This window comes from Callithrix jacchus, chromosome 22, assembly GCF_049354715.1.
Source record: "Callithrix jacchus isolate 240 chromosome 22, calJac240_pri, whole genome shotgun sequence".
Classification (NCBI taxonomy): Eukaryota; Metazoa; Chordata; class Mammalia; order Primates; family Cebidae; genus Callithrix; species Callithrix jacchus.
In genome coordinates this window covers 9,672,971-9,692,012 of record NC_133523.1, presented here as the reverse complement: position 1 = coordinate 9,692,012, position 19,042 = coordinate 9,672,971, and the positions used below count along the sequence as shown (strand labels likewise).

At 53.1% G+C, this 19,042-nt stretch overlaps 1 protein-coding gene across 3 annotated transcripts in view; it reads left to right on the top strand.

The window, feature by feature from the left end:
• Positions 1-19,042, top strand: part of KEAP1 (kelch like ECH associated protein 1) — a 26,435-nt gene extending 7,393 nt beyond the window's left edge. Inside the window, exons 1-6 of one of the 3 annotated variants that reach the window (XM_035286596.3) lie at positions 6,643-6,897; positions 9,641-10,326; positions 13,382-14,067; positions 15,847-16,052; positions 16,334-16,510; positions 18,363-19,042. In XM_035286596.3, the coding sequence (XP_035142487.1) occupies positions 9,688-10,326; positions 13,382-14,067; positions 15,847-16,052; positions 16,334-16,510; positions 18,363-18,529 (1,875 nt within the window). In that variant the 5' untranslated portion in view covers positions 6,643-6,897; positions 9,641-9,687 and the 3' untranslated portion in view covers positions 18,530-19,042. Of the gene's footprint in view, positions 1-6,642; positions 7,306-9,640; positions 10,327-13,381; positions 14,068-15,846; positions 16,053-16,333; positions 16,511-18,362 lie in introns of those variants that run through there. The other 2 variants (XM_035286595.3, XM_078360561.1) reach the window with 2 other exon arrangements.

Here is a 19,042-nt window from a genome sequence, read left to right as displayed (position 1 = left end):
ACCCCTGTAATCCCAGCACTTTGGGAGGCTGAGGCAGGCAGATCTCTAAAGGTCAGGAGTTTGAGACCAGCCTGGCCAACATGGTGAAACTCCCCCCCTACTTAAAAAAAGAAAATTAGCTGGGCATGGAGGCGCACAAGGAGTCTGAGGCGTGAGAATCACTTGAACCCAGGAGGCTGGAGGTTGCAGTAAGTTGAGATCGCGCCACTGCACTCCAGCCTGGGCCACAGAGCAAGAAGGCAACTCAGAAAACAGCAACAACAACAAAACCACAGTGCTAGGATACAGGTGTTAGCCTCTACACCCAGCCTAAAATAAGAATTCATTTTGCCTCACTGGTCCTCACCACAAGTCTGGGACACATGTTTTTCAGCCTTACATCAACCTTGCAAGGTAGGTTCTTAATCCCCATTAGAGAGATGAGGAAATTCCAGACAGTTGAGTACCTTGTCCCAGTGTCTAAGCCAGGACATTAGCCTAAGCTTCAGGCCCCAGGAGGCTCTGGCCTGGTATCTGGCCCCTCCAGATGGGTCTGGCCAGCCCCACAGTCCCTCCCACGGGGGGTCTGCATTCTTTATTGGTACGATGCTGGGGCGACCTTTGTGCCCATAAAAGGCTCCAGACGCACTGGCCCCAGCCCCGGGCGTGTCCCCAGGGACATTCTTGACCCCTACACGGCTGGATGGGTCCCGGGGCCTGGTCGGGGGCCTCTGGCTTCGGGTCCCAACTGCAGCGCTCCACCTTCCGGGAGACCTCGGAACTGCAGGCAGCCGCCAAACCTGGTGTTTTGAGGACCCCTGACCCAGACTGGGGGGGACACCAAGTCCCCGCTGGCCACGCTCAGAGTGCCCCTGGAGGCCACACACATGAGAAACCAACCAGTTGGAACAGGCATACTTGATTATTCGTTTTCTACAGCATTTTAAAAGCACCCAGTTTGGGCAGGCGCAATGGCTCACGCCTGTAATCCCAGCACTTTTGGGGACTGAGGCAGGAGGATCATTTAAGCCCAGCACTTGGAGACCAGCCTGAACAACATAGGGAGACTCACTCCCTGGAAACGATTTAAAAATCATCCAGGTGGCTGGGCAAGGTGGCTCATGCCTATAATCCCAGCACTTTGGGAGGCCGAGGCCACAGGGTTACTTGAGGCCAGGAGTTAGAGACCAGCCTGGCCAACACTGCGAAATTCCATCCTCACTAAAAATGCAAAAAATAGGCAGGGCCTGGTGGCTTACACCTGTAATCCCAGCACTCTGGGAGACTGAGGCCGGTGGACCACTTGAGGTCAGGAGTTCGAGACTAGCCTGACCAACATGATGAAACCCTGCCTCTACTAAAAAAACAGAAAATTAGCCAGGCGTGGTGGCACATGCCTGTAATCCTAGCTACATAGGAGACCGAGGCAGGAGAATTGCTTAAACCCGAGAGGTGGAGGTTGCAGTGAGCCAAGGTCACGCCATTGCACTCTAGCCTGGGCAACAAGAGCAAAACTCCATCTCAAAAAATATTTGGGCATTGTGGCGGGTGCCTGTAGTACCAGCTACTCATGAGGCTGAGGCATGAGAATTGCCTGAATCCAGGAGGCAGAGGTTGCAGTGAGCTGAGATCATTTCACTGCGCTGCAGTCTGGGTAACAGACCAAGGCTCTGTCTCTAAAAGAAAAAATCACCCAGGCGTGGTGGCACATGCCTAGGGTCCCAGCTACTGGGGAGGGTGGAGTGGGAGGATCACCTGAGCCTGGGAGGTAGAGGTTGCAGTGAGCTGTGATTGTACAACTGCACTCCAGCCTGGGTGACACAGCAAGACCTGTCTAAAAAATATATATATCTTGGAAAATATCGTACACCCGCACAGCTTCTTGTTTGTTTGAGACAGGATATTCCTGTGTTGCCCAGGCTGGAGTACAGTGGCACAATTATGGCCCACTTCAGCCTCCACCTCCTGGGGTCAAGCAATACTCCTCCTGCCTCAGCCTCCTGTGTAGCTGGAACCACAGGTCCCACACCACACCTGGCTCACAACCACAGAGCTCTCCGCCATGACACAGCTCACAAACACACCCGGCTAATTAAAACAGTTTTTGTGTGTGTGGAGGCGAGGTCTCCCTTTGTTGCCGAGGCTGGACTCAAACTCCTGAATTCAAGTGATCCACCTGCCTCAGCCTCCCAAGTGCTCAGATTACAGACATAAGCCACAGCGCCTAGCAATACCCGCACATTGCGTGATGTCTTGCTCTTGGTTGGCTTGGGCTGCATAACAAATACATGGGGTGGCTTCAGTCCCAGTAATTACTTTTGCCTAGTTCTGGAGAGTAGGAAGTCCAACATCAGAATACCAGCATGGGGCTGGGCACAATGGCTCAAGCCTGTAATCCCAGCACTTTGGGAGGCTCAGATGGGCAAATCACCTGAGGTCAGGAGTTTGAGACCAGCCTGGCCAACATGGGGAAACCCTATCTCTACCAAAAAAAAAAAAAAAAAAAATTAGCCAGGTGTGGTCGAAGGCACCTGTAATCCCAGCTACTGGGGAGGCTGAGGCAGGAGAATTGCTTGAACCTGGGAGGCGGAGGTTGCTGTGAGATGAGATGAGATGATGCCACTGCACTCCAGCCTGAGCCTGGATAGCAGAGCAAGACTCCGTCTCAAAAAAAAAAAAAAAGAATGTGAGCATGGTTGGGTTCTAGTGGGGGCTCTCTTCTGAGCTTGCAGATTGCCGCCTTCCCACTGTGTTCCCACATGTTGGGGAAAGAAAGAGAGAGCAGACTGGTCGAGGTGGCTCACACCTGTAATCCCAGCGCTTTGGGAGGCTCAGATGGGCAAATCACTTGAGGTCAGGAGTTCGGGACCCGCTTGGCCAACATGGTGAAACCCTGTCTCTACTACAAATACAAAAAAACAGCTAATCCCATCATGAGGGCTCCATCTTCATGACCTCATCTAGACCTAATTACCTCCCAAAGGCCTATCTCCCAATAGCATTCCACTGAGGGTTAAGGCTGTAACACGTGAAAAGCGGGCAGGGTGAACAATTCAGTCCACAGCACTTGTTCTTTTTTTACATTTAAAAAATGGAGGCCTGGAGGCCCGGCGCGGTAGCTGTCACCTGTAGTCCTCTCACTATGGGAGGCCAAGGCAGGTGGATCACAAGGTCAGGACATGGAGACCATCCTGGCTAACACAGTGAAACCCCGTCTCACTAGAAATACAAAAAAATTAACCGGGCATGGTGACACGCGCCTGTAATCCCAGCTACTTGGGAGGCTGAGGCAGAAGAGTCACTTGAACCTGGGAGGCAGATGTTGCAGTGAGCCCACGCCACTGCACTCCAGCCTGGGCCACAGAGTGAGACTCCATCTCAAAAAAAAAAAAAAAAAATGGAGACCTGGGCCAGGCATGGTGGCTCACTCCTATAATCCCAGCACTTTGGGAGGCCAAGGCAGGTGGATCACCTGAGGTCAGGAGTCCGAGACCAGCCTAACCATCATGGTGAAACCCCATCTCTACTAAAAATACAAAAAAACAGCTAGGTGTGGTGGTGGGCACTTGTTATCCCAGCTACTTGGGTGGCTGATGCAGGAGAATTGTTTGAACCTGGGAGGTGGAGGTTGCAGTGAGCTGAGATTGTGCCATTGCACTCCAGCCTGGGGAACAAGAGTGAAACTCCATCTCAAAAAAAAAAAAGAGACCTGGCCAGGTGGTACAGTCATTCGTGCCTGTTATCCCAGCACTTTGCAAGGCTGAAGCAGGAGGATCAATTGAGCCCAGGAGTTTGAGATCAACCCAGGAAACATAGTGAGACCAAAAAAAAAAAGAAAAAACTTAGCTGGGTGTGGTGGCATACACTTGTGGTCCCAGCTACTCAGGAGGCTGAGGCAGGAGAATCGCTTGAACCTGGGAAGTGGAGGTTGCAGTGAGCCAAGATTGCGCCACTGCACTCCAGCTTGGGTGACAGAACGAGACTTCATCTGAGAAACAAAAAAAAGTCAGCTAGGTGTGGTAGTGAGTGACTGTAGGCCCAGCTACTTGGGAGGCAGAGGCAGGAGGATCACTTGAGCCCAGGAGGTCAAGGCTGTAGTGAGCTATCACTGTGCCACCACACTCCAGCCTGGGTGACAGAGTAAGACCCTGTCTCAAAAAAAGAAAAATAAATAAAATGAAAAAAGAAAAATTAAAGAAAAAAACAGAAGATCTAGGTACATATCCATACAGTAAATGTGTTGCTCCTTTTAACTGGCTGCATAGTATTTCTCAGCAAGGATGCGCCACCACTAAGCCAGGGCTCTACAGACGGACTTGTGAATGGGATCCAGTCCTTTTGCGGTGATATGCATTACCATGCAATAAACGTGTGTGCACATGCTTCCTTCCTCCTGTATGTGTGCGAGTGCACCTTGGGGAAATCTCTATAAGCACCTGGCTCGCCGCACCTGTAGGTTTGATTTTGAGAGATGAAGAGGTTGTCTTAGGGCACGTGCCGGGAGGGTGCTGGTTAAACAACCTCAGGCACTCAGCTTATTTACGGATTATCTAGGGCGCCCCCTCAGGAGCTGTCTGGAATTGCAGCTACCCGTAACAAGGATTTGGAGTAGTGGGGGAAAGGCCGCGGTAGCCCTACACGTGATTCCTTCCATACCCTAAGCCAGAACGCTGAATCTTTCAAATTCACCGCGGAGGCTCCAGGGGCCTAGCGTTTCCATTTATTATTCACTTACTTTAAATTTAGCAGGCCTCTGGCTGGACCAAGTGCTGGCCAACATGGGGAAACCCCATCTCTACCAAAAAAAAAAAAAAAAAAAAAATTAGCTCGCGCCTGTAATCACAGAACTTCGGAGGGCGAGGTTGGCCGATCTCGAACTCACGAGTTCGAGGGCAACATGGCACATGGCGAAACTCTGTCTCTCTTTTTCTTTTTTCCTTTTGAGATGGAGTCTTGCTCTGTAGCCCAGCTCGCCACCACACCTGGCTAATTTTTTGTATTTAGTTAACACGAGGTTTCACCGTTTTGGTCAGGCTGGTCTCGAACTCCTGAGCTCAAGTGATCCATCCGTCTTGGCCTCCCAAAATGTTGGGAATACAGGCGTGAGCCACCGCACCCCGCCTCTCTCTATATTCAAAGTACTAACAACTTAGATGAATTATTTAAAATAAATGTACATACATTTATTTAAAGGGTAACGTTACAACGTAAACGGTGTATATGACAAATCAGTATCCCTAGCCACGAAAAATAGCAATCGTGGGTGCCTCACACCTGCAATCCCAGCACTTCGGGAGGCCGAGGTGGGCGGATCATCTGAGGTTGCGAGTTTGAGACCAGCCTGACCAACATGGTGAAACCCTATCTCTACTGAAAATACAAAATTAGACAGGCATGGTGCCACATGCCTGTAATCTCAACTACTTGGGAGGCTGGGGCAGGAGAATCACTTGAACCCGGAAAGTGGAGGTTGCAGTGAGCCAAAATGGTGCCATTGCACTCCAGCCTGGGCAACAAGAGCAAAATTCCATCTCAAAATAGCATCCGCATTTAGTCTTAATGATAATCTGGCAGACGGATGCCATTATATTATTGCTTTTTACAGAGAGGAAACTGAGCCATAGAGTTAAGGAAGCGCCCACCGGCAGAGTTGGTCATAGGAAGATCCAGGGTTTGAACCAAAAGCAGGTGCCACACGCCTCTTGATAGGAGATAAATCGAATATAAAGACAAGGCAGGCCAGGCACAGTGGCTCACACCTGTAATCCCAACACTTTGGGAGGCTGAGGCGGGCAAATCACGAAGTCAGGAGTTCAAGACCAGCCTGGCCAGCATGGTGAAACCCGGTCTCCACTAAAAATGCAAAAAATTAGCTGGGGGTGGTGGTGGGCACCTGTAATCCCAGCCACTCAGAGGCTGAGGCAGGAGAATCTCTTGAAGTCGGGAGGCGGAGTTAGCAGTGAGCCGAGATCGCCCCACTGTACTCCAGCCTGAGGTACAGTGCAAGACTCCGTCTTAATTAAAAAAACAAAACAAAACAAAACAAAACACAAAACCAAGGAAAACCTTACAGGGGCTAGGCGCAGTGCCTCACACCTGTAATCCCAGAATTTTGGGAGGCTGAGGAGAGGGGATCTCTTAAGCCCAGGTGTTCAAGACCAGCCTGGGCAACATCGTGAGACCCCGTCTCTACAGAAAAACAAAAATTAGCCGGGCGTGGTGGCGCGTCTGTGGTCCCAGCTACTCAGGAGGCTGAGGTGGGAGGATCGCTTGGGGCCAGGAGCTCCGGGCTGTAGCGAGCCGTGATTGCACCACTACACTCCAGCCTGGGCGTTCAGACCAGAGCGAGGCCTTGTTTCTAAAGGAAAAAAAGAAGAAAACCCAGGGAGGTAGATAACTTTCCCTAGATACTGCGGCCGTCGGACCACGAGGCCTGCGCTGTGCGGTGTTAAAGGGAGACTAGCAGGTGGTAGCGCGCAGCCCCGCGAGTAAACGCCCGGCGACGAAACCGGGCGATGGAAGGAATAGAGAGAGAGGGGCCTGGCTGTGCGCCCCGGCCCATTGCCCCTCGCCGACGGGCGCCAGGCACCTGAGGGAAGGGCGGGGGAATCGCGGTTCCTTCCCCGCCGCGCCCTCTCCGCCTTCTCCCCGCCTCCTTTTCGGGAGTCCGGAGGCCGCTCCCCAATCGACGACCGAGACCCCGCAGGCCACGCAGCCCTCGAGCCGAGACCCCCCGACAGCGGAGGCGTCCGCGGGTCCCCTACAGCCAAGTTTAGGCAGGAATCGCCCGGACCCGGCCGCGGCCCCCGGGCTTCCCGGAAACGCAGTGCGCGGGTGGCACCACAGTGCCTGGAGCTATTGCGCGCCCCGGGCGTCCCCACCCCAGGGACCCCCTACGGAGGCGACCCAAGGGCTTAGGTGAGCGTTCGGACAGTAGCGGCGAGGAGGGGCGTCTACCCCATTCCCGGTGCGGGCCAGGGTGCGGGCGCCTGGAACTCGGGGTTCAGACTCCCGGCGACTCGGACCACGCGGCTGAGCGCGCCCCGCGCCGCGTTCCCCCACCCCGCCGCCACGCCGAGCGCCGTGGTGGCCGCCCTGGGGCCGCGCAGCTCGGCGACATCAGGCGTGGGCGGGGGATGGGGAGCGGCCCCTCAGCGGTCCCTACCGCCCGAGGCCAGGGCCCGGGGACTTTTATTGTGACACGGCGGGCGCCGGGCTCTGCTTAGTCATGGTGACCTGCGCGCGTTCCGCGCCTCCCCCACGCGCAGCGATGGAGGCGCCCGGGCTCGGGCGGCGGAGGCGGAGCCGGAGCGCGGCCATGGCGGGGTGAGTGAGGCGGGCTGTGCCCGGGCTGCGGGCGTCCCGGGCCGTGAGCGCCCCTGCGGTCAAACCCGGGGACCTGGAAACTGGGCGCCACGGCCCGGGGCGCCTCTAAGTTCCCCGCCCGGACTCTGAGGGCCAGGAGGGCGCGGCCTGGGTCCGATCTTTTTGTTGGACGGCGGGAGTCTCGGGGTGGCCGAGCAAGAGAACCCAGGAGGCTCGGCGCAGACGGAGGCTCGGGGGCTCCGGGGCGTTGTTGGGGGGAGCTTGACCTGAGTTCTGGGGTTGGCAGCCGAGCGGCCGCGGCGGGGTCACTTCCTCGCTTCTCTGGGCCTGCTGGCGGCTCAGGAGGGGCATGCGCAGTCGCCCACTTGCCGCTTTGTAGGGTGGGGGAAGTGCCTGGTGCCCAAGGGGCAACGTTGACCGATTGGCCAAAGACCAAGAGGCAAGCCCAGGGCCTTGGCACCGGAGTGGGGCCTAGTGGCACCCAGGGAGTGTGGAGGAGGGCACTCTGGCAGGCCGGGTGGCACGGGCAGTTAGCCAGCCACCCGTTTACTGACCCCTTCGCAGTGCCAGGCCCCAGGCGTGAGGCACAAGAGAGGGTTGGCCCGATGCCGACCTACATAGGGCTCCGTGCCATTTGAGGCGCTGGAGTTGGGGACGAGAGACAGTCGATCAACAAACAAGCAAAGCAGGTCATTTCAGTTCCTGACAAGCTCAGTGATGGCAATTTAACAGGGAAGAGGAGACTGAATTGAGCCCCAGAAAGAGGGGAGTGAGAACTTGCAGATCCACTTGGGGGGGCCACTTGGAGATCCCCCACACCTTTCAAAACATAACTCATATCTGGGCACAGCAGCCTGTGCCTGTAATCCCAGCATTTTGGAAGGCCAAGGAGGGGGAATCACTTGAGGCCGGGAGTTCGAGACCAGCCTGGCCAACATGGTGAAACCCATCTCTACTAAAAATACAAAAAAATTAGCCCATCCTGGTGGTGGGTACCTATAATCCCAGCTACTCTGGAGGCCGAGGTATGAGAATAGTTTGAACCTGGGGTTGCAGTAAGCCAAGATCATGCCACTGCACTCCAGCCTGGGCAACAGAGCAAGACTCTGTCTTGAAAAACAAAACACAAAGCACGTAACTCATCTCCTGGTCCACCAGGCTCCAGGGGTTTGCATGAAACCCTTCCTTAAGTCCTTAGCTCTCTCTCACTGCACTCCTTCCTAATTCTCCAGATTGGCTGTCTCAGCCTCTGAGCCACTGCACTTGCTGTTCCCTCTGCCTGGAAGACTGCTCCCTGGCCTCCCACTTTATAATAATTTTCATCCTTGTCTCAGCTCCAACCTCACCTTCTCAAAGAGGCTTGCACTGCTTGATTTAAAAAAACTGTACCCAAGGCCAGGCCTGTAGTCCTAGCACTTTGGGAGGCCGAGGCAGGTGGATCACTTGAGGTCACGAGTTCGAGACCAGCCTCGCCAACATGGTGAAACCCTGTCTCTATTAAAAATACAACAATTAGCCAGGCATGGTGGCATACCCTTGTAATCCCAGCTACTTGGGAGGCTGAGGCAGGAGGATCGCTTCAATCCAGGAGGCAGAGATTACAGTGAACCGAGATCCTGCCATTGCACTCCAGCCTGGGTGACAGAGTGAGACTCTGTCTCAAAAAAAAAAAAAAAACCACAAAAAACAAACTGCACCCGATTCTCAGCCCGTTGTGGTGGCTAGCGCCTGTAATTGTAGCTACTCAGGAGACTGAGGCTTGAGAATAGCTTGACTAGCTTGTCACAATGCCATTGTAATTCTCTTTATGAAGCTAGATTTTGCCTAATTTATGATTGTTCCTCCCTGCAGTTGTTAGCTCCAGGAGGGTAGGATTTTTGTGTGTTTTGCTCACTGCTGTGTCTTCAGCACCCAGATCAGTGCCTGGCATACAGTAAACACCCAATAAATGGTGAGGCAAATGAAGGAATGAGCTTGGTATGCTCTAGAAAGGGAAAGACCACCAGATTACTGAAACAGAATGAGCAAAGGGAAGAGGTGGCAGGGGCCAATTGAATAGGGCTTTGCAGGCTGTTGAGGAGTTCTATTTTACTAGGTACTGTGGGAGATGTTGGAGGATCCAGAGCTGGGGAGAGACATAATCTCACCTGCGTTTTAAGATGAGCTCTTGGGCTGGTCCGGTCAGGGGGAAGTTTGCAAGTTTGCAAATAGACTCTGCTTCACCTACTTTGCAGGAAAACTGACCTAGAAATTGCTTTCTCTTACAAAAGGAGGCCAAGCAGGTGCTGGCCCAGCCCCAACCCCTGCCCCCTACCCTGTGCTGTCTCCCCTCCAGGCCCCTGAGTACCAGAGGTGGTGGTGTTGCTTATCTGCTGGAACCCCATGCAGCCAGAACCCAGGCCTAGCGGAGCTGGGGCCTGCAGCAGATTCCTGCCCCTGCGGTCAGAGTGCCCCGACGGGGGAGGGGACGCAGTGATGTACGCCTCCACGGAGTGCAAGGCGGAGGTGACGCCCTCCCAGCACGGCAACCGCACCTTCAGCTACACCCTGGAGGATCATACCAAGCAGGCCTTTGGCATCATGAATGAGCTGCGGCTCAGCCAGCAGCTGTGTGACGTCACCCTGCAGGTCAAGTACCAGGACACGCCAGCCGCTCAGTTCATGGCTCACAAGGTGGTGCTGGCCTCTTCTAGCCCTGTCTTCAAGGCCATGTTCACCAATGGGCTGCGGGAGCAGGGCATGGAGGTGGTGTCCATCGAGGGCATCCACCCCAAGGTCATGGAGCGCCTCATCGAATTCGCCTACACAGCCTCCATCTCCATGGGCGAGAAATGTGTCCTCCACGTCATGAACGGTGCTGTCATGTACCAGATCGACAGCGTTGTCCGTGCCTGTAGTGACTTCCTGGTGCAGCAGCTGGACCCCAGCAATGCCATCGGCATCGCCAACTTCGCTGAGCAGATTGGCTGTGTGGAGTTGCACCAGCGTGCCCGGGAGTACATCTACATGCATTTCGGGGAGGTGAGCGGGGGACGGGGCTGGCGGTAGTGTCAGGTGAAGGACCAGGGATGGAGGAGTGCTCATCACAGTCTCCCATCTTGAGATGTGAAAGGTCACTGTCTCCCATTGAGATATGAAGGCAGGAAACTGGAGAAAAAGGAGGTTCTGGGCTGGGCATGGTGGCTCACGTTTGCAGTCCCCACACTTTGGGAGGCCGAGGTGGGAGGATCGCTTGAGGCCAAGAGTTCAAGACCAGCTTGGGCAACATAATGAGACCCTGTCTGTAAACAAACAAACAAACAAGAAACAACAGGGGCTGGGCATGGTGGCTCACGTTTGCAGTCCCACTTTGGGAGGCCAAGGCAGGTAGATCACCTGAGGTCAGGAGTTCAAGACCAGCCTGGCCAACATGGTGAAAACCCATCTCTGCTGAAAATACAAAAATTAGTTGGGCATGGTGGTGCACCTGTAGTCCCAGCTGCTTGGGAGGCTGAGGCAGGAGAATCTCTTGAACCTGGGAGGCGGAGGTTGCAGTGAGCCGACATCGAGCCGCAACACTCCAGTCTGGGTGACAGAGCAAGACTCAGTCTCAAAAAAAAAAAATTTAAAAAACAACTGGAGTTCTGAGTTGTCTACACATGTAGGGAGACTTGTGAACAGCTGGGGGAGGTGAGGTCTTCTTGGGTCTCTGGGCTCCCTGGTTTCTTTGGGGTCAAAGGTGGGGACAGAATGCAGTGAAAAGCAGCCAAATCCTGGGGCAGCCCAGCCTTTTGGGCAGTCAGCAAATGTTTATCAGACACCCATAACAGGCTGCAAGTCTGAACCTTAGTCTTGTTTTTTTTGGTGCACGAAATTTCCTTACACTGTTTTTGGTTTCATTTTCATTTCTCAGTGAAGGAAATTATCTATAGAAATTGACAAGAAAGGGCCAGGTGCTGTGGCTCAGGTCTGTAATCCCAGCACTTTGGGAAGCTGAAGCAAGCGGATCACTTGAGGTCAGGAATTTGAGGCCACCCTGACCAACATGGTTATACCCCGTCTTGGCCAGGCACCGTGGCTCACACCTGTAATCTCAGCACTTTGGGAGGCCGAGGCAGGTGGATCACCTGAGGTCAGGAGTTTGAGACCAGCCTGACCAATGTGGTGAAACCCCATCTCTTACCAAAAATACAAAAAAAGGAAAATTAGCCAGGCATGCTGGCATTTGACTGTAGTCCCTGCTACTTGGGAAGTTGAGACAGGAGAATCCTTTGAACCTGGGAGGTGGACATTGCAGTGAGCCAAGATCGCACCATTGCACCCAAGCCTGGGTGACAGCGAGATTCCGTCTCAAAAAAATAAAAATAAAAATAAACTCAGAAAAAATAAGTAACATATTCTTTTTATTTTATTTTATTTTATTTTTTAAAGATGGGGTTTCACCATGATGGCCAGGCTGGTCTTGAACTCCTGACCTCAGGTGATCTGCCCACCTTGGCCTCCCAAAGTGCTTGGATTACAGGCTGGATTACCGCATCCAGCCCTATAAGTAACACATTCTTAAAGTTCAAAAACCAAGTCAGTTATGGTGATGCACACCTGTAATCCCAGCTACTCAGGAGGCTGAGGTAGGAGAATCATTTGAGCTTAAGAGTTCGAGACCAGCCCGGGCAACAAAGTGAGATCCCACATCAAAAAACGACAAGGCTGGGTGCGGTGGCTCCTGTCTGTAATCTCAGCAATTTGGGAGGTCAAGGCAGGTGGATCACTTGAGGTCAGGAGTTCAAGACCAGCCTGGCCAACATGGTGAAACCCCATCTCTACCATAAAAATACAAAAATTAGCTGGGTGTGGTAGCACACACCTGTAGTCCCAGTGACTCGGAAGGCTGAGGTGAGAAGATCGTTTGAGCCCAGAAATTTGAGGCTGCAGTGAGCTATAATCGTGCCACTGCACTCCAACCTGAGCAACAAAGCAAAACCCTGTCTTAAAAGCAAAAACAGGTCGGGTGTGGTAGCTCACACACCTGTAACCCCAGCACTGTGGGAGGCTGAGATGGGCAGATCATGTAAGATCAAGAGTTTGAGACAAGCTTGGCCAACATGGAGAAACCTCATCTGTACTAACAATACAAAAATTCCAGCCTGACCAACATAGTGAAACCCCCTCTCTACTAAAAATAAATACAAGGCTGGGTGCAATGGCTCAGGCCTGTAATCCCAGCACTTTGGGAGGCCAAGGCGGGAGGATCACCTGAAATTAGGAGCTTGAAACCAGCCTGGCCAACATGGAGAAACCCCATATCTATTAAAAATACAAAAAAATTAGCCAGGCATGATGGCAGGTGCCTGTAATCCCAGCTACTGGGGAGGCTGAGGCAGGAGAATCACTTGAACCTGGGAGGCAGAGTTTGCAGTGAGCCGAGATTGCGCCACTGGACTTCAGTCTGGGTGACAGAGTGAGACTCTGTCTCAAAATAAATAAATACAAAAAAATTATCTGAGTGTGGTGGCACACTCCTGTAATCCTAGCTACTTGGGAGACTGAGGCAGGAGAATTGCTTGAACCCGGGAGGCAAAGGTTGCAGTGAACCAAGATTTCACCACTGCACTCCAGCTTGGGCAACAGAGCGAGACTCTGTATCAAAAAAAAAGGAAAAGAAAAAGAAAGAAATAAAATTAGCTGGGCATATTGGTGGGCGCCTGTAATCTCAGCTACTCAGGTGGGTGAGGTGGGAGAATAACTTGAACCTGGGAAGCGGAGGTTGCAGTGAGCCGAGATAGTGCCACTGCACTGCAGCCTGGGTGACTGAGACTCCATCTCAAAAAACAAACAAAACCAAAAAACAAATGATACTGCAGGGTATACCATCTATTGAGTCTTTGCCCATTTCCCTGAGTCCTGATGACATGCCTGGCATGTAGCATTAACTCATTTAATGGTTACAATGTATGCGGTTCCTATCATTCAGATCCCCATTTAGCAGATGAGGAAGCTGAGACTCTCAGCGGCACTGGTGAGCTTCTTGTCCTGGGTCCTGCTTGGTGAGGGGTGGGGGCGATTTGGGAGTCAGCCTTCCCACTGTCGCCCTCTGCAGGTGGCCAAGCAAGAGGAGTTCTTCAACCTGTCCCACTGCCAACTGGTGACCCTGATCAGCAGGGACGACCTGAACGTGCGCTGCGAGTCCGAGGTCTTCCACGCCTGCATCAACTGGGTCAAGTACGACTGCGAGCAGCGGCGCTTCTATGTCCAGGCGCTGCTGCGGGCCGTGCGCTGCCACTCGCTGACGCCGAACTTCCTGCAGATGCAGCTGCAGAAGTGTGAGATCCTGCAGTCGGACTCCCGCTGCAAGGACTACCTGGTCAAGATCTTCGAGGAGCTCACCCTGCACAAGCCCACGCAGATGATGCCCTGCCGGGCGCCCAAGGTGGGCCGCCTGATCTACACCGCGGGCGGCTACTTCCGACAGTCGCTCAGCTACCTGGAGGCTTACAACCCTAGTGACAACACCTGGCTCCGGTTGGCGGACCTGCAGGTGCCACGGAGTGGCCTGGCCGGCTGCGTGGTGGGCGGGCTGTTGTACGCCGTGGGCGGCCGGAACAACTCCCCCGACGGCAACACCGACTCCAGCGCCCTGGACTGCTACAACCCCATGACCAATCAGTGGTCGCCCTGTGCTCCCATGAGTGTGCCCCGCAATCGCATCGGGGTGGGGGTCATCGATGGGCACATCTATGCCGTCGGTGGCTCCCACGGCTGCATCCACCACAACAGTGTGGAGAGGTGAGTGGTATGGCCGGGAGTGGGCTCTGAGGCTCCCACTCCTGGCAGGTCCCAAGATGCTGAGACTTGGGGATTCTTCCTGAGGCTGAGTGCCTGTCTCCTCTTTTTGTCTGCAGGGAGTGGAGGCCTCAGGATGAAGCTAAGTTCCTGAGAGAGTTCTAGTCAGTGACCTCGGATTCTGTGCCTGGGGCTGGGAAATGCTTAGGGGACTGACTGTCACAAACCCATATGGTTTCCTTTGTGTAGATCTGGAAAAAGTTCCATCAGTTTGAAATAGTTGAGCCAGGCATCGTGGCTCATACCTGTAATCCAGGACTTTGGGAGGCTGAGGTGGGAGGATTGCTTGAGCCCAGGAGACTAGCCTGGGCAATATAGTGAGACCTTGTCTCTACCAAAAAAAAAAAAAATTTATTTTTAAGACAGTGTCTTGCTTTGCTACCTAGGCTGGAGTGCACTGGTGCCATCTTGGGTCACTGCAGCCTCCGCCTTCCAGGTTCAAGTGACTCTCCTGCCTCAGCGCCCCCGAGTAGCTGGGACTACAGATACCTGCCACCATGCCTGGCTAATTTTTGTATTTTTTGTAGAGATGGGGTTTTGCCATGTTGGCCAGGCTGGTCTTGGACTCCTTTCCTCAAGGGATTCTCCCACCTCGGCCTCCCAAAGTGCTGGGATTACAGCTGTGAGCCACTAGGCCGGACCTAAAGGACTCTGTGAGCATCAACGAGTGAAGCTGAATATGCCATTTCTCCTTTCTGAGATGTTATTTTATCATCTGTGAAGTGTGGGGTCTGGCTGAGCCCTTAGGGGCCCATCAGATATGGTTTTGAACTTGAGCAGTTGATGGCCTGGAGGCTCAGTTTCTTCACCTGGAAAATGGAGCTACGGATATCAGTCCTTGGAGAATGGCTGCAAACATTGGTGTTTGAGGGTAGGTGGGCGCAGTGGCGTGCACCTGTAGTCCCAGCTACTTAGGAGGCTGAGCCAGGAGGATTTCTGGAGCCCAAGAGTTTGAAGCTGCAGGCCAAGTGTGGTGGCTCATGTCTGTAATCCCAGCACTTTGGGAGGCTGAGGCAGGTGGATCACTTGAGGTTAGGAGTTTGAGACCAGCCTGGCCAACATGGAAAAACCCCATTTCTACTAAAAATACAAAAATCAGGCCAGGTGCAGTGTCTCACACTTGTAATCCCAGCACTTTGGGAGGCCAAGGCAGGTGGATCATGAGGTCAGGAGATCAAGTCCCGCCTGGCTAACACAGTGAAAGCCCATCTCTACTAAAAATATAAAATTAGCCGGGCATTGCGGTGGACACCTCTAATCCCAGCTACTTGGAGGCTGAGGCAGAAGAATTACCTGAACCCGGGAGGTGGAGGTTGCAGTGAGCCAAGATCATGCCACTGCACTCTGGCACCTGGGTGATAGAGCTAGTCTCCGTCTCAAAAAAAAAAAATTAGCCGGGCAGGTGGTGGGTGCCTGTAATCCCAGCTACTCTGGAGGCTGAGGCTGGAGAATCACTTGAACCCAGGAGGTGGAGGTCACAGTGAGCAGAGATCGTGCTGTTGCACTCCAGCCTGGGTGACGAGCAAAAACTCCATCTCAAAAAAAAAAAAGAAGGGTCTGAAGTTTCATTAAGCTGTGATGGTGCCACTGCTCTCCAGCCTGGACAACAGAACAAGACCTTGTCTATTTAAGGGAAGCAAAAAAGAACGAACAGGGCCCTTAAGTATTCCACAAAGGTCAGCTATAATGGCCATTGTCACCATTGTTCTCACGCCCTTGCAGGTATGAGCCAGAGCGAGATGAGTGGCACTTGGTGGCCCCAATGCTGACACGAAGGATCGGGGTGGGCGTGGCCGTCCTGAATCGTCTGCTATATGCCGTCGGGGGATTTGATGGGACGAACCGCCTTAATTCAGCTGAGTGCTATTATCTAGAGCGGAACGAGTGGCGAATGATCACACCCATGAACACCATCCGGAGCGGGGCAGGTACTTGAGGACGGCAGGGAGGGGAGCGTCCAGGACCACCACCCCCTCATCATCCTAGGGTGAAACTGAACCAGGCCTGGGAGAGACCCCCCTGTTGTCACCCTCACCCTGGGTACCCACAGAAGCACTGGATTCTGATGGAGTCCAAGCTTCTCTCTCTCCCACTTCATTTCTGAGGGTGAGAAGGTAGAGGAGAGAGGAAAAGTCTCCCTCAAGGAGGTGATGGCTGGGGTTCCTGAAGCCAGACCCCAGAATCACCTTCTGTGCACGGTGTCCTTTAGGTGTCTGCGTCCTGCACAACTGTATCTATGCTGCCGGGGGCTATGATGGTCAGGATCAGCTGAACAGCGTGGAGCGGTATGACGTGGAAACAGAGACGTGGACGTTCGTGGCCCCCATGAAGCACCGGCGAAGTGCCCTGGGGATCACTGTGCACCAGGGGAGAATCTACGTCCTTGGTGAGGCCCTGGGGGTGGGGAAGAGTCCTGACTAGTCTCATCTGTTGTGGACAGGTGGCTGCTTTTGCTTTTCTTTTCTTTTTTTTTTTAGAAACAGTGTCTCATGGCTGGGCACGGTAGCTCACGCCTGTAATCCCAGCACTTTGGGAGTCTGAAGCGGGTAGATCACCTGAGGTCAGGAGTTTGAGACGAGCATGGCCAACGTGGTAAAACCCTGTCTCTACTAAAAATACAAAAATTAGCCAGGCATAGTGGAGCACGCTTGTAATCTCAGCTACTCAGGAGGCTGAGGCACGAGAATTGCTTGAACCCGGGAGGCAGAGGTTGCAGTAAGCTGAAATTGCACCTTGCACTCCAGCCTGGGCAACAAGAGCAAAACTCCATCTAAAAAAGAAAAGCAAAGCCGGGCGCAGTGGCTCACACCTGTAATCCCAGCATTTTGGGAGGCCAAGGCGGGCAGATCACAAGATCAAAAGATCAAGACCATCCTGGTCAACATGGTGAAACCCCGTCTCTTAAAAAAAAAAAAAAAAAAAAAAAGTGAAAAGAAAAGAAACAGGGTCTTGCTCTGTTGCCCAGGCTGGAGTGCAGTAGTGTGATCACAGCTCACTGCAGCCTTAACCACCTGGGCTCCAGCCATCCTCCTGTCTCAGCCTCCCAAGGATCGGGGACCATAGGCATGCACCCACCACACCTGGCTAATCTTATTTCTTTTTATTTTGTTTTGTTGAGGAGTTTCACTCTTGTTACCGAGGCTGGAGTGCAATAGTGCGATCTCAGCTCACTGCAACCTCCGCCTCCCAGGTTCAAGCAATTCTCCTGTCTCAGCCTCCCAAGTAGCTGGGACTACAGGTGCACATCACCATACCTGGCTAATTTTGTATTTTTAGTAGAGATGGGGTTTCTCCATGTTGGCCAAGCTAGTCTCAAACTCCTGACCTCAAGTGATCCACCTGCTTCGGCCTCCCAAACTGTTAGGATTACAGGCGTGAGCCACTCTGTCCAGCTTTTGTTTTATGTTTTAAAATTTTTATCTATTTACTACTTTTGAGAGAAAGTCTTACTCTGTTGCCCACACTGGAGTGCAGTGGCACAACACTGGCTCATTGCAGTCTCCTCCTCCCTGGTTTAAACATTCTATCTCCACCTCCCAAGTAGCTGGGATTATAGGCATGCGACACCAAGCCCAGCTAATTTTTGTACATTTTGTGCATACAGGGTTTCACTATGTTGTCCAGGATAGTATTGAACTCAGGTGATCTGCCCGCCTCAGCCTCCAAAGTGCTGGGATTGCAATCATGAGCCACCATGAGCGGCCTATTTTTATTGATTTATTTTGAGACACGGTCTTACTCTGTTTCCCAGGCTAGAGTACAGTGGTGCAATCTCTGCTCACTGCAACCTCGGCCTCCCAGGCTCAACTGTTCCTCCCCACCTCAGCCTCCCTAGTAGCTGGGACTACAGGCGAGCACCACCATGCCTGGCTAAATTTTTGTCTTTTTTTGTAGAGACAGGGCTTCACCATGTTGCCCAGGCTGGTCTCAAACTCCTGGACTCAAGTGATCCACCTGCCTCAGCCTCCCAAAGTGCTGGGATTACAGGCCTGAGCTACCATGCCTGGCCTTTTTTTTTTTTGTAAGAGACTAGGGTTTTGCTATGTCGCCCTGGCTGGCCTCGAACTCCTGGCCTCAAACAATCCTCCCGCCTAAGCCCTGCAAAGTGCTGGGATTATAGGTGTGAGCCACCATGCCCGGCCTGCTTTTGTATCTTGCAGCTGCTTCTCCCTCTTTCTGTCCCCTGCTTTTGGATGTGGCATGACAGGTGGTAACCGTCCCTTCTGTTCTCCCTGTAGGAGGCTATGACGGTCACACATTCCTGGACAGTGTGGAGTGTTATGACCCAGACACAGACACCTGGAGTGAGGTGACCCGAATGACATCAGGCCGGAGTGGGGTGGGCGTGGCTGTCACCATGGAGCCCTGTCGGAAGCAGATCGACCAGCAGAACTGTACCTGTTGAGGCACTTTTGTTTCTTGGACGAAAACACAGTCCAATGGGGAATATTGTTGTTTTTGTATAAAAACCGGGACTGAAAGAAAAGACGGCACTGCAAATAACCCATCCTCTGGGAAGGGAGGCCGGGATGCCTCAGTGTTAAAATGACATCTCAAAAGAAGTCCAAAGCAGGAACCATGTGCCCTCAGCAGAGCCCCAGGAGTGTCCAAGACAGCCTGGCTGGGAACAGGGGTGTGAGAAGAGCAGGTTTCCAGGAGAGAGGCCCCCAAACCCTCTGCCCAGCAGTAGGCCTGGGTCCGACCCACTCCAGCAGCCGTCACCTTATGATTTGTTCTTGGATACCTGGGAGGGTGCCAAGGGGGCCTCACGGGGAGGCCCCCTCTGGAAATACGGTTCCTAGGGATGGAACTGTACATACAAGCCACCAAATGGCACTTCCCTGGACAGTTATTTTGTTGATAAGTAACCCTGTAATTTTCCAAGGAAAATAAAGAACAGACTAACTAGTGTCTTTCA